Source organism: Barbus barbus, assembly GCF_936440315.1.
Source record: "Barbus barbus genome assembly, chromosome: 43".
NCBI classification, from domain to species: domain Eukaryota; kingdom Metazoa; phylum Chordata; class Actinopteri; order Cypriniformes; family Cyprinidae; genus Barbus; species Barbus barbus.
The window spans coordinates 2907145-2932363 of NC_136721.1; the positions used below are offsets into that span (position 1 = coordinate 2907145).

Sequence of the window (25219 nt, forward strand, 5' to 3'; positions counted from 1 at the left end):
AGCCTTTTTATATCATACAACTATAGGCTTCACAAAGTCCCTGGGATAGGCTCCAGCATCCCCTAGACAGGACAAGTGGTCTGGAGAATGTATGAAACCACGCGCTTCATAAATTATCCAAATGCGATATATATTCTTTTCTGTTCTGACGATATCTCTGTTTTTTTTCCTGAGGACATACTCAGATTAAAGGAGAACGACTCTGGAGTCCTGCTGTGCAAAGTAATATCCTCAATTTCAGCGTGCATCTACTAAACTCCTCATGTGGAGACCTCATCTGCTAGGCTACTGGAGCAGCTGAAAATAATTCTGATGATATCTGTAATATCTAACAACATAAGCAGTCATTGGGTAATTATAACATTTTCATATACTGAGATAGTAATATGCAATGGTCAATTGTAATTATGTGGAGAACTCCAACCTCAGCAAACCTCAAGGAAGTCATATCTTGAAAGAATGTAATACTTTCCAAGATATAACTGAGCAAGGTTAAATATTTAATTTGCCATTTAATACCTATTTCTGTCATCTTCATTTCTAAGTGTTTTGACGGTCACTGACTGTAATATCACTGCAAAGCAGTGCAGCTTTATGGTTTGGCCAGAAATGGAAATAAACACTATCTTGTCTAATATATTATGATGTTCCACCTAAGAATTCCCTTTTGATTTATAAAACTAATCAGAAAATTCAAAAACTGAAACTTTCAAATGGTCTAATTGGAATATGATTGGAGTGCCTTTGCCCAGGAGAATATGTTATTATTCTTTGATTAATTGAAGTACCAGCTTTGTTATGGATATTTCTCTTCAAATTACTTGGAAGAAATAACAGAAACAAATGGCAAAGTGTTGACATAAAATAATTTTACAGACCTGTTTAGTCTTGGAAATAAATGGTTGAGAAACTCCAAAGGAGGCACACATGAGATTACTGATTATTTTCTGAGGACAATCATTTGGGCGGTATTTATTACACAACAATCTGATTGGGCGAGGCAGGGAAACACAGTCCACTTGATCAACTTCATGCACAGACACCTTCCTTCCTTGGTGATGTGTTGCTATGTTTTTACACATGCTTCAGACACCAGCAAACACTGAATGTGTTCTCATAGCATCAGCATCATGACACATCTCAGGGAACCAGGTAACATACGTAACCCTGAGATATTTTGTTGTTTCGGGCCTCTGTGTTACATCCTGTCTGTCAGCAGCTGCATTATTGTTCCACTTCCCTGCACATATACTTGTACAAATATACTCTGAAACTAGGTTAAGCATTAGCATAGCTGCAACAGTCATATTGGAATTTCCCATGGCACAAGGATTCTTGGCTTATCACCCCACAACGATCTAAGATCAATTAATAAAATGAAAACAAATCTGTCATAATTTACTCATCCATTTGTGCAACAATGCTATTGTGTTACGAGTAGTTGTCTGGGTGTTTTTTTTTTCATTATTTATTTTTAAATTTGCTACAGTAGTCATATCATGCAATCAGATGTTACTACTACTCTTATCAGCAAACATTGAGAGCGACTGTCAACAGTGGTGAGACTTTAAAAGAGCAAACGCCCGGTGCAGGACCTTCTCTCCACTAAGGTAAATCACACCAACCCCAATCTGTAATGCCAGTCTGTGCTCCAAAGACAATTGAACCTCAGAGAGCACCAAGGTCAGTGTCCAACTCGATCCGAATTACAGTGAGGAATGAGTACAGTAACCAGTATCCAGTATAAAGCGAGTTCTGTTAGATAATGTCTGCAGTTAGTCACCTCTCACGTTCTTGCAATCCCACCACTTGCTCAGCAGTGACCATGTGACCCCCCTAACCCTTGCGGTAAAGCAAATGAGATGAGATCTCAACAATTCAGTTTCTCATCAATGTTCAATACCAACCCATTTCTTGTTCCTCTAATCTTCCTGATTGTCTCTGTTGCTTGTGCTGCTCTTTTTTTTCTTTTCTTTCTTTTTTAACAATAACAAATCCGTTTTTTGCTTTTTCTTTAGCCAAAGACACTAGTGTTTTCAATTTATCTTTCAGTTGTGTGCTTTCTTCTGTTTTCGATCATTCTCTTTTGGGCTATAAATAGCCATTCAGTTCTCTTCTATCTCAAAGGATGAGCAATTTTAAACTGGCTTAAAGCAGCCAATAGCTTTCCTTTGGGTGTACCAGTGGCACAAGAGGCCAAGGGCCTACCCATCAATACAGAAGTGTAGTGGAGCCTGTTGCACATAACCAATTATCAGAAGCTTCTGAGATCAGAAGCACAGCAACACAATATGGTGACAGAATCCATTTGGCAAATTAAGTCTGATGATAATACACACTTTCTGCTTTCAAATGTTTACAAATATTGTGCTAAAATAGTTTGTAATTTTTTTTATTGACATTTTCTTAATTTAAGCATATGTGTCAACTGCTTTAATTAAACTCTATTAACTCTTTCCCCACCATTGACGAGATATCTCATCAATTAAGAGACAATGCTTCCCCGCCATTGATAAGTTTTTATGGCAATCCGTGTTCTAGGTATATTACGGTAAGGAAAGCCCTAGCGCATGTCCTGATTGAGTTACGGGACTTACAGGTCTTACAGTAAACATACTGTATATATATGTGTGTATGTGTGTGTGTGTGTGTGTGTGTGTGTATGTGCGTGCGTATGTACAGTATGTATGTATGTAGCCTATATGTGCGTGTATAAACGTGTGTGTGTCTTCATTAAATATGATTCCCAAAGTACATAAACTTCCCAGAATACTGAGTGCTCTGTTGGTTACGGTGTTTACTACCTTTTTAATTATATTTTTATTAAATATTTATTTATTTGTGAAAAATACTTTGTCATCTAAAGTATAAATATGTTTATTTTACAAATTTATTTTTTAATCCATTTTCAAATGATTCAAATTTCTTAAATGTTAATTAAAATAAATACAAATATATCGGCCACCCTGCTTTCCAAGATATCGGCATCGGCTGTCAAAAGACCACTAGTTATTTATCCAGTGCATTTTTTATTTTGGTTACCACTTGTGTCAATCCCTGTCTATTGGCCTATATTACTTATGTAACTATATTTACATTTAGCAGATGCTTTTAAACTAAATTATGTTTATTAACTTTTATTCTAAACAGAAAACGTCACTTTTTAGCTTCATTGCTACATTTTTAACAGCGACTTTAACTTCAATGTCCAAGTCTATATGTGTTATCAGATTTGGATTGCACTGTCTTGTGAGAGACTTTGCAGCTGCTCTCGATGCTTTCCTCAGAAACACAAAATTTCCATTCTATTGAACATTTAATGAAGAAGCAGTTTTGAAGAAGCACAACAGTACGAAACAGTAATTTATATTACCGGTTTACAGGTACAATATCTCATATTGTGAGCAATACGGCACCTCGCCGAGCTTTCTCTGTGGCAATTCCCATCCATTAGCTCTGAGCACTTAATTTTTCAGAGGTTATCAGGGCCAGGACAGAGGGTGGCAATAATCAAGAGCAAGCAAAAGCAGTGGGGAGAGCGAGAGAGAGACGGTTGGCAGCCTCAAACTTATTGAACAGGAACAACCACAATAGTGACAAGCTTGCTAACAAGAAAGCCCACATTAGTTTAGGATTTATATGCTGAATATTTATAGCTTATTGTGGGGAGTAACTTTGTAAAAACAAAATCGATACTGGAAAATTAAACAGTGATTGATCACACTGAGAAACACTCTAAAAGTACACAAGAATATAATAGAATATAAGCACTCACGTGTACACAATTGTACAGGTATTACTGTACTTTCACAGCATTGTGACAGCCTACTTCTAGTGTATTGAACCAGATCTTACCCGCATCTCCTGGGCCTCCTTCTGACCGTCCCAGGCCCAGCTGCGCTTTGTGAAGTAGTTGACAGTGGCAAACTCAATAAGAGCCGAGAAGACAAAAGCATAGCACACTGCCATAAACCAGTCCATAGCTGTTGCATAGGCCACCTTGGGAAGTGAGTTCCGGGCGCTTATGCTCAGTGTGGTCATGGTCAGGACAGTTGTGACACCTAAAATCAGAAATGGTTAAGTGTTAGATGTCATGGACAAGATAACAGAAAACGTGGAGAATTAGTTTTTTTTACAATGTCAGTTGCTGTTTTAGTTGATTTAGCCAATGTATCTAACCAGTAGAGACTAAGACATTATGTGAAATAATTATGCCACCTTAAATGAAACATCAAGTAAATAAACCCAAGCCAACATGCAAACTCCACACAGACAGGTCTTGAGCCATATCATTCATGCTGTGAGGTGATAGCACTATCCATTTAACCATTCTGGGTTCTACCATAGTTTGAGGAGAGATAAATAAATAAATAAATAAATAAATAAAATGGCCTCGAAACATCCAATCAACTGTGATTAGAAAGTTAACTGAACATTTGTGAGAGTTTCAAGGACAGGTGCTTTTATAATATGTACCACTTTACTTTTTGAAGTGTTTTAGTTGATTTCACCTCTAAATGAAAGCTTTCAGCACTGGGATTCATGCCAATGCGCAAGGTGTCATAGGCCAAAAAGAAGCATCCTTATAAGTGATGGAAGCTTTTAAAGGAAATGGGAGTAAACACTGGCAATGTGTTGCTTTGACACCACAATATCGTTCATAATAAATTATTATGGGCCTTAGACTGCAACATATATCAGTGATGAGTGGTGACTTCTTTAACCGGGCATGCTGTCTAATTTATTCATTTGTCAGATATGATAAATAAGAAACACCATTGCAGGTGTTGATGGTGTTTTTTATGTTTCTTACACACACACACAATCTCCACCGCAGACTGAACAAGCAAAAGACACAATATACTGTAGTAGTGTTTTACAGGTGTGTATATGGCTAATCATTTGATGTTCCTGTGTCGAGTCACACAAAAACCCCATTTTCATAAGTTAAAATTGTTTCAAAAGACATGTTTGCCTTTGCAAGAGATGCATGATGTTTTGCATACTGTGTGCATCTTTTGTGTGTAGAATTTAGAGAAAAGGAGTCATAGTTTAAGAAATTGTAAGCAATTGAAAAAAAAGATAAACTGATTTGAACTTTTACTGAACTGCAAGTTATTCATCAAGTGAGACTTAAAATGAACTAAGAACCAAAACTGTGTCATGTGTACTTCAGCCTTATGTAAATAATACTGTATTTTTAATTTTGGGTATAAACATTTGTACAATTTTGTGTATAAACAATCTTAGTAGAGGCCATATTGTGCATATGGATTTTTGATTCGTGAAATCTGATCTTTTGGAATTACTCACCATTTGGCAATAGACTGCTAATGGGTAGTAAATGCAATAAAAAAAAATGGTTGTGCTATTAAATCATGACCATTCCATTCAGCAAAATTTAATTTTATGATAAAAAAAAAAGCAAAAAAGCAAATGGCTCCGAATAGATGCAAGATATGCAATCGTCTCTCTGTCTGTCACTGCCCACTGGCTTAGAAGAGAATGCAGATTGAAGACACTGGTATTTTATTACATGGGGGCATTCTGATTTCAGTGCAAATAAAACTACATAAAGAGTGCTACATAAATAAAACATAGCTATATAATGTGCAATATATAGTGTGCTGTTGAAAAGAGGCTGCTATTCAAATGAATACTGAGCGCTGTTTGCTCCCATAAATGTCAGTGGCTGACAATTAAATTGAAATCTACGGCTGATGAGGATCTGTAGAGTGTCAAAAAGTCGAATGGCAAAGAAGATTCTCATTAAACTTTTCATTAGGCATTATCTCCATCTGGAAATGGAGTGAAAAGCAATGGGAACATTAGAAAGAATGTCACACAAGTTGCTATTGTCTCTGCAAGACAACTGAGACAGTTGCCTATTATGTGCCTGGTATGTCGAAACCATAAATTACACATTACACTGTGGAGCTGTGAAGAAAATTACAAAACAGGATTATCAGTGAAATGTCAGGTTAGACCCATCAAAGGAGATCTGAGAAACTGGCAGCTATCCAGTTATTGATTAAATATCAGTCTCAAAGCGATGTTTGTGAGATGATGCATCAGCCTAGGAATACTGACACAGGCTTTGTTGGGTGGATGAGATGCTTTCTTCTGTGCATAATTTGAACAGTGGCCAATTTCAAGGTCATTATCCTGAAACCTTGTTTTATAATTCTTTAGATATTGAAAAGTGTTTATATCATAGATTCATCCGATTTTTAACAAATAACCTGGCATCCTAAAAGTAAATATTATCTAATATATATACATACACACACACACACACACACACACACATACATACATATACATTATATTCAAAATCTTAATTTCAAACCCCAGAATAAAAAAGCAAAAAACTACATTTGTGAAAGCATAGGAGCCCAGCGATATGCTAAATATAGCAGATTTTTTTTTTTTATAATAATAAAATCAAATATTACATCAACATACATATTTGAACCCTGTTTCTATGTCACTTTGATAACAAATATAGTTCAGGTACATTTAGTTTCTCTATGGCATCTTTCTGCTTTTTGATTAGAGTCCACCCTAAATGCGGTGTTGACAAAAATGCAATGACTTTTCGTCGACTAAAACTAAAATGTGACTAAGACTATGAAACATTTTCGTCTCAAGATAAAGACTAAGACTAAATAAAAAATGCCTGCCAAAATTAACCCTGATGTGTACTATGGGTTTTTTTCATGTGTTATATGTGCAGCAGCAGTATTTCTTACATGTTCACAACAGCATGTTGTGGATGTATTGGCAGTCAGAAGTCTCCTTACTTGCTCTGCTGCAGCAGCAGCATAGCAGTTTCATGTCAAGATGTTGTGAAAGTCAAATGATTTTATTTTCACTTCTGAAAGATGATGCTGGAGTTAAAATTCTTTTTTTTCCAACAGTACAACCCCAATATTTTTTGTGTTCCTGTCATTTTAGTGACAAATGCTTCTCTTCAACACGGGATTAACAAAACGCTTGCTCTTGAAAGATGGCTCAGTACCCAACTTATTCAGACCAGCTGGCTCCACTGAATCTCAAATTGTAAGTATGATAAATAATAGATGTTTATATTTTACATCGAACGCTCAAAATACAGAAGCATATTGTTTCTGACATGCGCTGTACGCGGTAGACCAATCACAGACTGGGACATCTGACCAATCAGAGCAGAGTAGGCTAGGGGTTAAAGAGACCGAATCTTAGAACTGCATCAAACGACTCATTTGAGAATCGTTGGAAAACGAGGTGATATTAAATGCGTATTTTGAGAATACAAAAGTGTGACAGCATGTCTGTAATCTAAGCCCAAGACAATGCTACAGGGAGACATCAGGTGTTCATCCTTGCAGTAGCACACCAAGTTGTCTCCCAAACATGTGGGACCCCAAGATGTGTTCAAGAATTTGCAAGTGCCTTGGTGGAAGAGTGGATAACATCTCAGCAAGAACTAACTCCTGTGGCAAAAATAATTTACAGCAGAAAACAGCCATTTATGATTACTGCCAAATCTATGGGCAGATGGCAGATTGGTTAAAGCTGCTGAGGTTTAGCGCTCAGGGCAGCTGGCTTTGAAAACCTACACACTACAACCTCGGGGCACCTTGGAAAACACTACATTTAGAATTGGTTGTCTACTAGCCTGGCCTCTCCATTACTTCAATGTCCAGCCAGCAGCCTGAGCTGCGTGCCATTTCATCACGTCTGCAGACATAGGTGTGCAAGCTTTTTGGAATATCAATAAGGGTCCACTCTACACCTCATTAGCACCTCTCGATTGGAGCCTACCAGCATAACTACAGTGGTTTTAAGCACAGACAAAGCTGAGGACCTCAGGGAACATTGCTCATTAAATAGTATAGTATACAGAAGACTAGATCTTTATTATTATCATTTAAAGGGGTCATCAGATGCCCATTTTCCACAAGTTCATATGATTCTTTAGGGTCTTAATGAAAAATCTATAACATACTTTGGTTAAAATTTCTCAATGGTGGTAAAAAAAAACACCTTTTTATCCTGTCAAAATCAGCTCTGTTTTCAGCAAACTGTTTTTTAGTCCATGTTGCTTTAAATGCTAATGAGCTCTGCTGACCCCACCCCTCTCTTCTGTGGGATGAGGAGCAGACTGTAAACTTCAGCCGCAAAACTGGCTAACTAGCACATCATTAGGAAAGGCGATTTGTAAAGATTAATATACTCACTTCTTCTGTAGACGAAGTTGGATCACGAATGATTCGCACGAACATAGATGCATTTAGGCAGATCGATGCATTCCATTCAAAACGAAAGTAACGTTAATCCTCTGCATCTTCAGTGGCTCAGATTTCAGGAGTAAATGACGACTGCTATATTCTTATTTACATCCAACAACAAAACAAAACTCAGGGCAGGTCTAAGGTAAGGCCATCTTCTCAATCAACTATCGTGGGAGCGGCCTGCGCAGAACTATGTCATTCTGACAGGAATCTCAGAACAGGCTCATTTGAGCCTGATTTGGGATTTTTTAAATAGGGATTTAAAAAAACAACAACAACAACAAAACTACTGGGTGGATTTTTATCATTATAGGATGGATATGTACACACTTTTCCATCACACAACTTGTAAAGTGAATTTTGCATCCGATGACCCCTTTAAATTACAATGATAAACAGTTTAGCAGCTCTCTAATATTGGGAGTGTATACTGATACATAATAGCATTACATAAATCTCAGTAAAGGTAACCACAATGAAGAAATATATACAAAAACGGTGCAAAATAAAGGTTGTATAGCACAAAGTATGGGGGCTTGGTCCCACTTTATATTAGGTGGCCTTAACTACTATGTACTTACATTTAAAGTAATCATTTGATACAATGCACTTATTGTGTACATACATGTTTTTACATTGCACTTATATTTTTAAAAATACCTGTATGTAGTTATATCTGTAATTAATTTAAATAACTACATTTATAATTACACGGTTTACCCATTCCAAGTACATTGTAATTATTTTTTTATGTAAGTACATAGTAGTTAAGGTCACCTAATATAAAGTGTGACCAGGGGCTTTTATTGCACTTTCGTTTATTGCAATTAACATAGTTTATGATTAACCTCTTAGCTAAAAATGCACATTAGAAAGAATGGCTTCTGATTACCATGCAAACATAGGATAGGACAACAAACAGACACAGTGGGCTTTATAAAGGGATTTCCTGAGATTGGTAGTGAATGCAAAAAACCTGTTTAGTTATTTCTGTGCAAATCGGTTTGACGTGATTTTGGCTAAACTGGACAAAATTGATTGATTGATTAATTCATTAATTTAAATTCGGCATGGACTGCACAGATCAGGGTGCTGATGAAGCATCCCTGCTGAAAAATCCAGAATAAACCAGCATGGATTCTTAGCTGGTCCAGGCTGATTTATGCTGGTATAGTGCTGGTCTAGGTGGTGGACCAGCAAATCCATGCTGTTCAAGCAAAATGGAGCTGGTGACGATGGTTTACCAGCATGGTCTTGCAGGGTTAAGTGTCAGTAAGCCAGCTGTCTATATGCAAGTAATGTTTTGGGGACAAACATAGTTTGCACATTTCTCTATTTAACACAATGACATACAACCCGAATTCCGGAAATGTTGGGACGTTTTTTAAATTTGAATAAAATGAAAACTTAAAGAATTTCAAATTACATGAGCCAATATTTTATTCACAATAGAACATAGATAACATAACAAATATTTAAGCTGAGAAATTTTATGCACAAAATGAGCTCATTTCAAATTTGATGCCTGCTACAGGTCTCAAAATAGTTGGGATGGGGGCATGTTTACCATGGTGTTGCATCTCCTATTCTTTTCAAAACAGTTGGAAAACATCTGGGCATTGAGGTTATGTGTTTCTGGAATTTTGGTGTTGGAATTTGGACCCATTCTTGCCTGATATAGGTTTCCAGCTGCTGAAGAGTTTGTGGTCATCATTGACATGTTTTTTATTTAATGACGTGCCAAATGTTCTCTATAGGTGAAAGATCTGGACTGCAGGCAGGCCAATTCAACACCTGGACTCTTCTACCATGAAGCCATGTTGTTGTAATAGCTGCAATATGTGGTTTTGCATTGTACTACTGAAATACACGTCGTCTAAAGGGGAGCATATGTTGCTCTAAAACCTTTATATACCTTTCAGCATTCATAATGCCTTCCAAAACATGCAAGCTGGAAACAAGAATGTAAAATTTGGACTCCCCTGACCATAGAACAGTTTTCCACTTTGAAACTTTGGTCCATGTTCAAATATGGCTTCCTTTTTGCATGATAGAGCTTTAGTTGGCATCTGCAGATGGCACGACGGATTGTCTTTACCGACAGTGGTTTCTGGAAGTATTCCTGTGCCCATTTAGTAATGCCAATGACAGAATCATGCCAAAGAGTGATGCAGTGTCATCTGAGGACCCGAAGACCACAGGCATCCAACAAAGGTCTTCGGCCTTGTCCCTTACGCACAGAGATTTCTCCAGTTTCTCTGAATCTTTTGATGATGTTAGATGATGAGATTTGCAAAGCCTTTGCAATTTGATGTTGAGGAATGTTGCTTTTAAAGTATTAACAATCTTTTTAAGCAGTCTTTCACAAATTGGAGAGCTTCTACCCATCTTTATTTCTGCGAGACTCTGCCTCTCTAATACATCCCTTTTATAGCTAATCATGTTACAGACCTGATGTCAACTTAATTAGTTGCTAGATGCTCTCCCAGCTGAATATTTAATATATATATTTTTTTTTGCTTTTTCAGCCCTTTGTTGCCCCAATGCAAACTTTTTTGAGACCTGTAACAAGCATCAAATTAGAAAGGAGCTCATTTTGTCCATAATATTGTACAATTTCTCAGTTTAAACATTTGTTATTTTATCTATGTTCTATTGTGAATAAAATATTGGCTCATGTGATTTGTGTAACAGAACTGTTTGTTTAGTTTCCTTTTTGTCCTTATTTGGTTCTTCCTGTTTTAGTTTCTGACCTAGTTTTGTTAATTAGTTATATTCATCACCTGTGTTTGATTCAATTACCTTGTTTCCTCGTTTGTTCCAGCCCCTTTATAAGTCCTCAGTTTTGCCTTTGTGTTTGTCTGATCTTAAGTTAACTAAGTGTTCACGTGTGTTGAAGCTATTTCATTAAAGATTTATTTTTGTTTACTCTTTCGTCTTGCGCCTTCATCCACAACCACAGACGCGTTACAGAAGATCAGACCGCAACCGAAGATGGGCGAACCGGCGCGATTTTTTGATTTGGCTTACGCCAACCGGGACCCAGTGAGCTTTATGTTGGCGTTTGCGCCTCTCGCCCTCGCCAGCACTCTGGAAGACGGAACCCTCAAGATGCTGCTCCGGCTCGGGCTCACGCTCCACCAGCAGCGAGAGCTCCCAGACACCTCCGACCTCACTTGGAGAGAAGCCATCATCCGGTGTCTGGAGAGTCTCCGACCCCGAGCCGGAGCCTTATCCACGGCGAAGAATGTTCCGCCCGCGGCGATGTGGAAACCGCCGCAACAGGCGATGAACGTTGCGCCGTTTACGGCGATGATGGTCCCGTCCAGCCCACCTGATTTCCCGCTGGTCCCGTCCAGCCCACCTGATTTCCCGCTGGTCCCGTCCAGCCCCGCACCTCCCGTGCGCCCTCTAATGTCCGCGCTGCAAGAGCGCCCTCTAATGTCCGCGCGGCAAGCGCGCCCTCTAATGTCCGCGCGGCAAGCGCGCCCTCTAATATCCGCGCTGCAAGAGCGCCCCCAAGTGTCCGTGCTACCAGAGCACCCTCCTGCGTCTCCGCTGGTCCCATCCAGCCCTCCTTCGTCTCCGCTGGTTCTATCCAGCGTCGCGCCTCCCGTGCGCCCTCAAGTGTCCGCGCTGCAAGAGCGCCCTCCTGCATCTCCGCTGGTCCCGTCCAGCCCACCTGAGTTCCCGCTGGTCCCGTCCAGCCCACCTGAGTTCCCGCTGGTCCCGTCCAGCCCACCTGAGTTCCCGCTGGTCCCGTCCAGCCCACCTGAGTTCCCGCTGGTCCCGTCCAGCCCCACGCATCCAGAGCGCCCTCAAGTGTCTGCGCTGCAAGAGCGCCCTCAAGTGTCTGCGCTGCAAGAACGCCCTCCTGCGTCTCCGCTGGTCCCGTCCAGCTCTCCTTCGTCTCCGCTGGTTCTATCCAGCTTCGCGCCTCCAGAGCGCCCCCAAGAGTCCGCTCCTCCAGAGCGCCCTCAAGCGCCCGCTCCTCCAGAGCGCCCCCAAGAGTCCGCTCCTCCAGAGCGCCCCCAAGCGTCCGCTCCTCTAGAGCGCCCTCAAGCGCCCGCTCCTCCAGAGCGCCCTCAAGCGCCCGCTCCTCCAGAGCGCCCCCAAGAGTCCGCTCCTCCAGAGCGCCCCCAAGAGTCCGCTCCTCCAGAGCGCCCCCAAGAGTCCGCTCCTCCAGAGCGCCCTCAAGAACCCTCTCCTCCAATGTGGCCCCCAGAGGGGAACTTTCCCAAATAAATTTTGGGGGGGGGCCATATAGTCTCAGTCTGTGTGGCCAGGCCATGGGCCAAGGCCACGGAGCACCCCGATCCGCCAAGGCCGCCCAAGGACCCCGATCCGCCAAGGCCGCCCGAGGACCCCGATCCGCCAAGGCCGCCCGAGGACCCCGATCCGCCAAGGCCGCCCGAGGACCCCGACCCGCCATGGCCGCCCGAGGATCCAGATCCGCCATGGTCGCCCGAGGACCCTCATCTGCCATGGTCGCCCAAGGACCCCGATCCGCCAAGGCCGCCCAAGGCTCCAGATCCGCCATGGCCTCCCGTGTCTCCTGATCCGCCATGGCCTCCCGGGTCTCCAGTCCTGCCATGGTCTCCCAAGGCTCCTGATCCGTCCTGGAGGCTTCCCTGTCCCATCCTGGTCCTGCTCCAGCCTCCAGGACGCCCACCCCCCCTCCCCGATGTTACTGTTACGGTGCGGGACGCACCTTCCGGGAGGGGGGCGATATCTGTAACAGAACTGTTTGTTTAGTTTCCTTTTTGTCCTTATTTGGTTCTTCCTGTTTTAGTTTCTGACCTAGTTTTGTTAATTAGTTATATTCATCACCTGTGTTTGATTCAATTACCTTGTTTCCTCGTTTGTTCCAGCCCCTTTATAAGTCCTCAGTTTTGCCTTTGTGTTTGTCTGATCTTAAGTTAACTAAGTGTTCACGTGTGTTGAAGCTATTTCATTAAAGATTTATTTTTGTTTACTCTTTCGTCTTGCGCCTTCATCCACAACCACAGACGCGTTACAATTTGATAGTCTTTTAGTTTAATTTCTTTCAGTGGGACAGTTAATAACTTAATAATGAATGTTCAAAACTGAAAGTTTCATACTTGTCATACTTATCTGGAAAGCCACATATGTCCAAATCTAGTCTTCAGTCACTGATTTAAAAAAGTGCACATAGTAAAAGGTATATCCGTGCAGTCAAGACCATTAAATATTATTGAAAATAGTGATAGCGTGTACTTTCAACAATTGCCCAAGGAAAGGGGACACTAATCACCATAATGGCAACATACTTCAATAACCTTTTTACATGTAGCATATGAAAGAAATAAAGCCAAACTTGTTTGCAATAAGCGAATATGGTAATTCTATTTATGCAGTTGTTTAAAACCTCTGGCGAGATATTTATTTAATTTAAGGCTGTGTGGCTGCAAGTAGTTGTTGTGTTTCTGCTGATGTCTTCACTTTTTGTCTGTTCCTGCTGTTCCTCTTAACCACAGGTGTCTTCACTAAAGCTCAGTTATCACTTGTAGAGTAAATCTACTTTATTTCACTAACTACAACACTGGTTCAGTGTTACTTTTACTCTCTATAGATCAGGATCATATGAAAACTGAGTAGTGCTTGTTTAACACTGGGGATTTTATTGTATAAACATTTAACCAGCAACGTGTTTTTCTTTATTAAATAATTTATTAAAATTAATTTGTAAAATTGTCTAGATCTTTAACTACAAACACAAACACATTTCAAAAGAAATGTGATATTTAACACATACACACATTTGTGTTGCTGTGATCATACCATTACCCAAAATACAACAAATGTTGGTCCACCAGCACACCAACATCCCAAGCTGGTCCCAGCATGCAAAACATACCTTATGCTGGTGACCAGCAATGCTGGATTTTTCAGCAGGGATGCCATTTTTTATTTAAACAGATTGTATTGCAAAAGTTATAACCCTGAAACCAAATATTGGTTAATTTCGGTTGTGAAATTTGTGATCAAAACTTTTGAACAAATATGTATATTAAAATTCTGTAATTTCTGTCCAAATTAGTTAAGTAATCATCTGATCCAATTGGTGACCACCACTATAAGTGTTCCAAATTTGATAATTTTGTGTATTCATGATTCCACACAACCAAGACAACTTCACAAACGTTGGCTACAACATTTAAGATGAAACATTTAGATTGCTCCTCCTGGACATGTGTTTGCACTCCAAACAACAGCAGGCTTCAGATCGCTGATTAGCATTCACATTCGCCTTGTGGGAAACACCGGGGGTTGCTGTGGAACACTTTTCAACACCTCTCCTCTGGACAAAATAAGCAGGAGTGAATGTTAATAGCAGAAGCAGCCTCAAAGAAAAAGTTGCCCAAGATGGAGTGGCATTTCTTATGGAGGTGGAGAGCATGCCTGGTGGGGCTTCTTCATAGAAGAGCGGCGACCAGTTAATGATGCGATTCTTACCCAGAGTGTGATTGCTGATTAGTCACGTTTATAGACTCAACTTGGGTAATGGGAAATCAGTTGGATACAACCTCCCACTTGTCTTTATGAAAAGATGCATGATAGGATACTAATTACTGTAGCATTCAGAACACTCACAGCTTTTTATTCTTTTGACACAAGGAAATTAACAGGCTTTTTTTCTGCTTGCATCTTAGCTGTTTCTTCTTGATTACCTTAACAGCCAACTGCTTTAATACTACTCAATGTGAAGTTCTATTCTGAATTACTACATTCTGTTTGGACTAGTTATAAATTATCTAGATTACATATGAATAAAATGAATAAAAGTTGTCTAGTATATCAGAATATGTTTTTCAAAATCTGCTTTAGATAGTCAGATCAGGACTGAGGGTTTCTCTTAAAAGGATAGTTCACCCAAAAATTATAATTCACTCATCATTTACTTACCCTCAAGCTGAATAGTCTGAAATTCTGAACATGTATGAATTTCTTTCTTTTACACAAAAGAAGATATTTTGAAGAATGTTGGTAACCAAACAGTTGATTATTCTCATTGACTTTCGTAGTGTTTTTTTTTTTCCATTCCATGGAAGAGTTTTATCTTATTGCAGCAGTTAGAGATCCATCTGTGTTAGATATATAGGCCCGGGTCTCTAAAGACCTGAATATATACTAACGATTGGTGAAACACTCATGCATTTAAGGCTTATTATCTAAGCGAATGCATTCAAATCATTGCATGTGTTTATTGCATTTAAAAAAAATAATTAAGTAATGTTATTAGAAAAAAATTAAATAGTACGAGCAAAATAAATAGTGATGCATGCTTAAGAAAACCACTCAATATTAAAATATGAGTGAATATCTAAGCCTGTGTGGGCTGAACACCAATTCTAAGGAGTCTGTCTAGAAGGTTGTGGGTGTACAAAGGATAATGGTGAAGGTGGGCCGCAAAGAATAAGATGGTGAAGATGAAATATGACTATACACCTGAGCAAGCCATACTGCATGAATTAGTTTTAGCTTGAAAATTATGGAGTTAGCACAAGATAAAAGACAACAATGAATAAAGCAAAAGAGGCATTTTAAAGAACAAAGATATGAAAGGGAAACAATAAAACGAATAAAATGGTAACAGTGGCAGTACAAGAGTGGCATTATTCAATATTTACTGAAAGGAAATACTAACTTTAGTATAGGTGTAGAATTATTGGGGATTTGGAAAGAAAAGAAAACTAGAAGATGAGAGGATTGGAATTATCAGGGCTCTGTCCTGGCAGCTCTATTCATTTTGTCCTTGTTTATTTAATGTCTCTGTGTTTGGTTTGTGTTTGAGCACACGGCTTATTCTTGTTTATGTTGGTCATGTTCTCCCCTTGTCTTGCTCCTTGTTTCCCTTTACCACGTCCTCTCAATTAGTCGATGTCTAGTTCTTGTTTAACTAATTGTTCTCACTTGCTCCATGTGTGCTTTCCTCTCTATTTATTGTGTTCTCTTACCTCATTAACCGTTTCCATCATTTTTCATGCACGTTTTGCAGTCACATGAACTAATGTTGGAAACGCCATATTTTGAAAAAAAAACAAAAAAAAAAAACAACAACCTTTAATTTGCACAAAAGTTTTTATGCTTGCTTGAGGTGGTTTTTGACTTGTGTGAAAAAGTGTTAATGTGAATAAATGGAGATGGAAATGCACTTTGCGAATAAATTCCTCCATGCGCATAAAAGTTTTTCTCAGTGATATTTAGTGCTAGTTTATCAGGACTCTCTTTGACTCGTCGGATGGAAATGGCGCTTATTCGCAAATGTTTTATGTGATATTCCAATTTTGTGCACAAGTTAAATTCGCAGCTTTGGAAACTTAGAAAACCCGACTACTGTCTTCACTGATTTGTTTTGTGCCATATGTACACACTTTGTTGTGCTACATTCTCCAGTTGTGTTTTAGTCTTGTTATGGCATCTGTGTATCCTTACTATTGTTGTTTTTGTTCCCTTGCTTTAAATATTTATCTAGTCTTCTCATTTAGTTTTTACTTTTAGTATATTCTGTAGCTCTTTTGCTAGTCTTTTTGAGTGTTACTTTTTTAATTTTTACTCTTTTTTTATTCTTCTGATTGGTTCTTTATCTTTTAAGTACTTTAGTCTTTCTCTTTCTTTTGCTTTATTGGTTATTGATATTTGGAATTATTTGACCTCTCCTTGCATTGTCTTTTTGTTGTGGTCTTAAACCATGTCTTACTCAGTCTTGTATAGTGCTGTGAATGACCGGCCCTCAAAAAGAGAAAAAAGGAGAGTTTGCAAGCAGTACAATATTTAGAGCATCAGCTGCAAACAGTTATGAGTGTCCTTGTTCAGAACAAAAACACACAAGCACATACATCCCAAAACATGTCCCACTCTGAGGAGCAACATATCCACTCTGATGATGGTCAATGAAATATGGTAGCTTCTCTTCACACAAATAAAAACATAAGCACAAGCTCTTATGAACTGGTTTCCTTAAAAAGAGAAATCAGAGGATTGCAGTCACGGGTGCAGCACAGATGATGTGGTGCCTCAGAAGAGTTAACTGGTATGTTTCTATACAGGTTTCAGTCAATCATCTCATCTGGGGAGTTGTGTTACTGTTACTACCGTAGTGTTAAGTGAAGATATGAAAAGGAACCAGGTTTACTACAGCATTCAAAACTGTAACAATTATTTGCTTTAAACCACTTGCATAAGCAGCTGCCTTCTAAGCTGACATCTTAATAGAGTGGGGGAACTATGACGTCACTTTGTATGCGGATCGGCTGTTAGCATCACACTGGTTCCCTCGACAAAAAGCCAATAGGATTTTTCCATAGGCTTAAGGATTATTGCAAAAATAAACTCTGTGTTCAATCATAGTTCATGAAACTTACATATTTTGTCCATCAAAATAATCTTCACAAAATAATATAACTTTTATGAATTTTGAAGTCTAAATAAAAGCACCAGAATTTAAAAGCTAAATTTAGGCTGTAAACGAACTACACCTCCACGGTCGCTCGCCTTCAACGTCATCACCATCATGCTTCTGACAACTTTTTCAAATAATTTTTAAAGGGGTCATATGATGCGATTTCTTGTTTTCCTTTTCTTTAGTGTGTTATGTATCTGTTTGTGCATGTATACAATCTGCAGAGTTACAAAGCTCAAAGTCTCCCACAAAATAATTTATTCTATCTGAAAGAGAAGGCTGACCCAGACCGAGCTAAAATGCCTCATTAAGACACGCCCCCACGTGTCTACTTCACGATGTGGAAATATTTGCGTAATACCACCCAAATGTGCACACAAATAAAGAAGCCGTGGTTTCAGTAACCACAGTAGTGTTGATGCAGCCATGTCATGGAGATTCTGTGTGGTATGCAAAATCAAAATCACTTTATTTGACCTTCTGAAAGTAGATGCAATTAGGAATCAATGTTAAGATTTGTTTACAACGGAACAGCACAACCCAATTGTTTGAATTGGAGCAACGCATTTTATGGACGACAAGTTTCGTGAACCTAGGAGAGTACAATGCTGGCTGTGCACGAAGGCTATTTCTAAAAAAAAAAAAGGGTCAATTCTGCATTTGCTATGACAATCTTGCACTTCTGAATTAGAGACTGTAAGTATGTTTTGTTATTAATTGAAGTATTTGCTATTGACTGTTCAAATGCTGAGTTTTGCGCAGTATAGAGTAGCGCATCGTGTGTGTGTGTGAGCGAGAGAGAGAGAGACAGGGTCACATTACAGTGGAGTTAACTGTCTCAGCCAAGGCTTGTGTACTGCAAATACATACGAGCATCATCACTGTGTCTGTCACGTGACTCTGTTCCCCTCTCGGGCTTGAACTGATGGTAAAACTAAGGACATAATTAACTTACATTTACTTTATATTTACTTTATATTGTCTTTATATTTACTTTGAAATCTGAAGCTCGCGATTATGTAAAGAGCCAATCACAATGCACTCTGTTAGCTGGCCAATCAGAGCAGCCTGCACTTGTCGGAAAGAGGGGCTTTTTAGAAAATATTGTTTGAGAGAGGCGGGGCATAGAAGAACTACAATAATGTACAGTATTTGAAACATAATGTGTTTTTTTGAACATTAAAGCATGTCAACATATTCTGATACACCAAATGCACAAAATAATGATCTTAGAAAAGTCATAGTTAATAGTGAATAAGTGTTCCCTATTGTAAAGTGTTACCAAAATTTCACTTTCACTGTGACCAAGATTGTTATAGTTTTGAATTTTTAAATGAGTTTCATTTTAATATCGTTTTCAAATTTGCTAAGAAATTCAGTTGAGTTTTTATTAGTTTCATTAATATCTTTGTTAGTTTTAGTTTAGTTTGTATTTTGTGAACACATTTTTATTTAGTTTTTATATAGTTTAGTTTCCGTTTTAATGAAAGTTTAGCAGAATCAACAGATCCCTTCCAGAGCGAAGGCCAAAGAAAGACTTAGCATAATTTAACCTTAGTGGGGCAAACGTTTAGTGACAAAATTAACCCATGCTGAGATTGAGAGACGGTAAAAGTATACAAATATACACCAAAGGAAGCAAGCCTTTTTACTACATAAATCTACACAAGTTGCGCTTCATGTCATATCTAATGGTGTGTTGAGATATTTAATATAAAAATAAACATAGCCTAATTTGGTTATATGTCTTTTTTTCTTATTTAACCATAATCATGATATTGTAACTGTCTTGTCTTGCGCATTTTTCCGTGAACGTCTGCGCATAAATCATAACTTTGTGGGACTAATGAAATTCAATAATAACTGCAATCGTAGGCCTATTTAAAGGCTGTGTTATTTTCTTTATTTATGAATAATTATAAGCGTGTGTATGATGTGATTTAGCCTATGCATATTTATTTGTTCTATAGTTTAGCAGTGATCATAAGATGCTAGGGCAAGTTTTGTATTGTTTACAGAAAGTTGCGTTCTCATCTTTTTTTCTGTTAATTATCATGTTGCGTGTCTGTTTTTCTTCAAAGCACCAACTTGCCTAATGTTGGTTTGATTGCTTGTATTAGATGAGAAAATAAATAAGTTTGCCTTCCTGATGTAGATTAATGTGGGTCCGGTTCGGGTCACGACTCTCTGTCTTTATGTCGAACGGTTCTGGTCTGGTAGGCTACAGAAATAAATATATAGTGCTGCTGTGGGATAACGGGTCGGGTGTTCTGTTAAGTACTGCTTGGTTTACCAAACAGGACCCGTCCAGGACTCTGCTTTAAACCGCTTTGCATCTCTCCGTCAGAGATGCGCCATTTACAGGTATTTCCCTACATCACCACACAGCTCATATATTTTTCAGCCAAGGGGTGAGAACGTAATGATTGAAATGACTGTAATCCCATTTAGCAACTTGTTAGCAACCGCCTTTTTAAAGAAATGTAACGGTTTAAACAAATCAATAGTGGGGTGTAACTGTTGTGTTTTATGTCGTAGAATAAAACTTGAAAGTATCTTGAGCTTGTGTAAACCACAGACCTTATTTTAGGGGATTTACTCAAACTCCCATTCAAAAAAACCCATTGACTCTGGGATGATGGAACCGGAAGTGCTAAAATGCTCACGTCCGGGTTTTTGCCCACAAGGTGACATCATAGTTCCACCACTCTATAGAAATGACCATTTATAGACAGCAACTCATTTTTTTTCCCCACTGACCTTATTATGGGACTGTCTTCTTTACATACAATAATACCTTATAATTTAATTCTGTCGTTTCACGAGGGTGGTCTGTAATCAATATTGAGTCTTAACTTGAACCGGTAGAATTTTGATATGTAGTTCCTGTTCTCATGGTTTTACTTCTTATGATTGCCTTGCTTCATTAGTCCTTAGTGTGTTTCCATAGTTGCCCTCCTAAGCAATTTATCACTTTCACCTGTTACTTGTTTAATCCCGTAATATATTGTGGATTTAAACCCCAGTGATTCCTATGTTCTTTGTCTTATGTTGTCCTAAATAGATGTTAAGCATGCATGTTTTATTTCTAGTTGTCCTGCGTCTAGAATATCCTCTTTTCAACCTGGATTTATTTTTGTTGTGTTTGTTTAAATTAATGTGTCTACTGAATATAGATCTGAGGGTTGCCTTGAACTGAGCCCAAGCGCGATTATCCCCCCTCCCCACTCCCCCGCTGGCCTGCACTCACACTTGCACTAAACTTTCTGGGCGGGAGCACGCTTACATCATGTGCAAGATGACGGAGAAACCCACTTTCGCTAATATTCTGCAGAATAAATTTGTAATTTATGCCATGCCTTGATTTTCACTTGTAAGTCAGAGAATTATTACGGAGGCAGCTGACGTTAATGAAACACTTTGCAGCTTTAAATCAAAGACTACAATTCCAGTTCATCAATAAGGTGAGAACCAGACCCATTCTAAACGTAAATATACTTGATTTTATTAGATTAATTGAAATTGTAGTGTAGTAGTAGTAGCACACACAAAATAGTATCTGTTCCGTGCTCCGGCACCTCTTCTGACTGGGCCAGGGACGGCTAAATGAACTGTGCCCGAGCGTGGCATGGAGCGCTTGCACTACTCAAACGATTCACACAGCATGATTTAGCCCTAATTTTGACTTAAAATCGCTGGCAAATGCCCAAAACCAGAGACAAATCGTGCGTGAGAAAGTCTGTCTTTCACGTGGTCTTACATTATTTCTGAGTTCTCACGTGTGTTACATTGTGAAACATAACTTGTAGACAAGGCAGAGATGTCAGCGATTCTTCCTATTGAAAAGTTGTGTAATGTTCGACTCCCTGAAAATCGTGCAGTGTGCCCGGCTTGAGCGAATCAGGAAAACAAAAAAAAATTAAACCGTCTTTGAATCATATTCATATTGCAATATGAAAAATAATGTGATTTAAATTATGATATCTTTTTCTGTGGTTCTGCATAATATTCAGAACAGTGGTGCATGAAATGCTGCTGCACTCTGTCAAGAACGGTTTGTGAGAAGTGTCACAAATTCATTTATTCTCTAGCTGATTGCAGAAACTTTCTCATCAGTAACATCCTCCACAGTAATAAGGGCAGAATGAGCCCTGCATTGCACCTGATGCTCCGGCCCTCGATAAAAAGCAAACCGCAGATGAAGTCAAACACCATGCCAATGCTGATGTGAGCTCAATAAGCTATAATCTCTTAACTTCAGCTGGCTTAAAGATCCTGTGTGAATAGGCTGCTGAAGGAGATACAGCTGCAGTGCTCTTGTGCTTATCTTTTCCTTTTCTGTCCTGTCAGCATTACTTTTTTTTTAACTTCATTTGACTCCAGGTTTAGGTCCATCTAATCTGTAATTAATTAGGTGATTGTGTGGTTGCTGTGGTAATTACACCATTTCAAAACAGAATCCATCACTATCCAGCTTTATGTTTTCTCTGAATAATTTTCACACAGAATACAAACTTTTCAAATAATGCCTGGTGTTCTTGCTTACGGAATGCTTCCTGTTGTTTCATAATGGCAGATAAAAACAAAAGCATCTCCACAAATATAAGGCACAGCATGTTTTGATGTAGTCTCATAATGTAAACAGCAGCTCTATTATTTGCCGGATTACTCGCAGAGCACATCTGTGCATTAGTAAACAAACGGAAGAAAAGCTCACCAAAGACGGTACGTGCTGGAACGGACTCCCGATTCAACCAGAAGGAGACCTGAGACAGAATGACGGTCATTATGCAGGGGAGATACGTCTGGATCACAAAATAGCCAATTTTTCTTTTCAAATGGAAATACGTTGTCATCACCACATATTCTCCTATATTAGAAATGAGAAAAGAGAAGACAGAGGCCGTAAGAAGGATGAATTATTGATGGGACAACACAGACTAAAATATTCAGAATTTTATTCATGGATGATCATGCAGAAATAGCAACTGAGATATAGGAGTTGGGGGTCTTGTGTTGGAGAGGAGGTTTAACTGATTGCTTCTTGTAGATCACAGCGTCAACAACAGAGAATTTGAGTGTTTTCCCAGCATGGCTGGGGCATATTGGATGTTCTAACCTTAACAGTGGGAAGGAAGTGACAGACAATTGCTCAATCTGAAAGCCCTACCATTTTGTTCTCTCTGAAGGTCTGACAGAGCATGAGGAGCTGCAATTATGTCTTTAAAATCAGAGGTCAGGTGGCTAATTTGCACTGCTAAAGTCATTTAATTTTGGTTTAAAATTTTGCACATTTCCATAAAAATCAAAAGAAAGGAAATCTTATTATTCAGTGGCTGGTTTATCATAGATCAGGAGAAGTAGAAGACTCATGCAAAAGTCTAAATTTTCTCTCCATTACTTCTTTGCTAGAACATAGATTCAGATATGGTACAATGGTCTTTTTTTGCAGCAAATTCGGTTCTAGCACAAAGCCTAAAATGTGGATAACAGTCGAATCTGTGAAAGAGTGCGTAAAAAGATTGTGGAATACTTTAAAAACAACATTCTTCAACGTCAAATTGCAAAGGCTTTGCAAAGCTCATCATTTACAGTGCATAGCATCAAAAGATTAAGAGAAACTGGAGACATCTCTATGCGTAAGGCACAAGGCTGAAGACCTTTGTTGGATGCCTGTGGTCTTTGGGCCCTCAGACGACACTGCATCACTCATCGGCATGATTCTGTCATTGACATTACTAAATGGGCCCAGGAATACTTCCAGAAACCATTGTCGGTAAACACAATCTGCCATGCCATCTGCAAATGCCATCTAAAGCTCTATCATGCAAAAAGGAAGCCATATGTGAACATGATCCAGAAGCACCGTTGTGTCCTGTGAGTCAAGGCTCATTTAAATTGACTGTTTCAAAGTGGAAAAGTGTTCTATGGTCAGACGAGTCCAAATGTAACATTCTTGTTGGAAATCACGGACACAGTGTCCCCTGGGCTAAAGAGTAGAGAGAAGGCACTATGAATCCTGAAAGGTAAATAAAGGTTTTAGAGTAACATATGTTCCCCTCCAGACAACGTCTATTTCAGGGAAGGCCTTGTGTATTTCAGCAGGACAATGCAAAACCACATACTGCAGCTATTACAACAGCATGTCCGGGTGCTGAACTGGCTTGCCTGCAGTCCAGATCTTTCACCTATAGAGGCACATCATTAAACGAAAAACACGTCAAAGATGACCATGAATGCTTCAGCAGCTGCAAACCTCTATCAGGCAAGAATGGGACAAAATTCAAACACCAACACTCCAGAATCTCATCACCTCGATACCCAGACATCTTAAAACTGTTTTCAAAAGAAGAGGAGATGCTACACCATGATAAACATGCCCCCGTCCCAACTATTTTGAGACCTGTAGCAGGCATCAAATTTGAAATGAGCTCATTTTGTGCATACAATTTTAAAATTTCTGTTTAAACATTTATGTTATCTATGATCTTTTGTGAATAAAATATTGGCTCATGTGATTTGAAATTCTTTTAGTTTTAATTTTATTTCAAATTTGGGTTGTACTACCAAAGCAAAAAAAACAAAACAACAAACACATTCAAAGTTTTTGCGGTCAGTTACAAGACACTTCAGAATCAAATTTTGCAATGTACAAAATTGAACAGTGGACAAGCTATAGTATGACTTTAGAAGATGTGGAATATAGCATATACAGTGAAATGGACTGTATTTGTTCATTATCAGTCCTCATTCTAGAAAAGAAAACCCCTGGCATTCTGTAAAGTATATTCTTTTAATGACAGAATTTTCATTTTGGGTGTATAAAATATTCCTTGAACAAGACCTGAGGTTGAAATTCTAATCTCTGTGGGAAAAGCAATTTTCGATTGAGTTAGCATTCTCTCCCTGCACTGGGAGGCAGAACAGAGGACAATTAAAATGACAAAATGAAAAATAAACAGATGCTTCTGGTGCTTTAAAAACAAACACTCGAACATTTGTCTTTTCCATTTCAGCTGAGGGGGGACAGTAAAATAGGTGTTTCATCTGAAAGCAAGTTGATACAAACCCTTTCTCCAGCACTGACAAACAACCAGAGCTTTTTTTTAAACATCTTAATAGTGACGCACCAATTTGTGTGTGGGGTCCTGGTATTCCTTACATTATGGGGACCAAATGTCCCCACAGGCATAGTGATCACAAATTTTAATCTTGTGGGGAATTTATTTATTTAGTTATGATCCCCATGAGGACAACGGCTTGTAAATCATACAGAATATGTTAAAAGCCTAAAAATGCCTGTAGTTTTGTGTGAGGGATAGGTTTAGGGTAAGGGGATATAAAATATAGTTTGTACAGTATAAAAACCATACACCTATGGAATGTCCCCATAAATCGTGTGTCAGATTTTCAAATTCTTGAGAACCCTGTGTTCTGTTCCACTCATCTTCACTCCATCCAGCTGTTTTTGAATGCAAGAATGCATTCTGTAGGAATGGCAAAACATGCTTGCAATTAG

General features: G+C 38.9%; 1 protein-coding gene across 1 annotated transcript in view; it reads right to left on the reverse strand.

Annotated features, from left to right (window-relative positions):
- Positions 1-25219, reverse strand: part of LOC306862548 (gamma-aminobutyric acid receptor subunit alpha-3-like) — a 158285-nt gene that overhangs the window by 10217 nt on the left and 122849 nt on the right. Inside the window, exons 8-9 of the mRNA XM_079405404.1 lie at positions 22418-22570; positions 3856-4061 (exon numbers count right to left, since the gene is read on the reverse strand). Of these exons, the coding sequence (XP_079261530.1) occupies positions 3856-4061; positions 22418-22570 (359 nt within the window). The remainder of the gene's footprint in view (positions 1-3855; positions 4062-22417; positions 22571-25219) is intronic.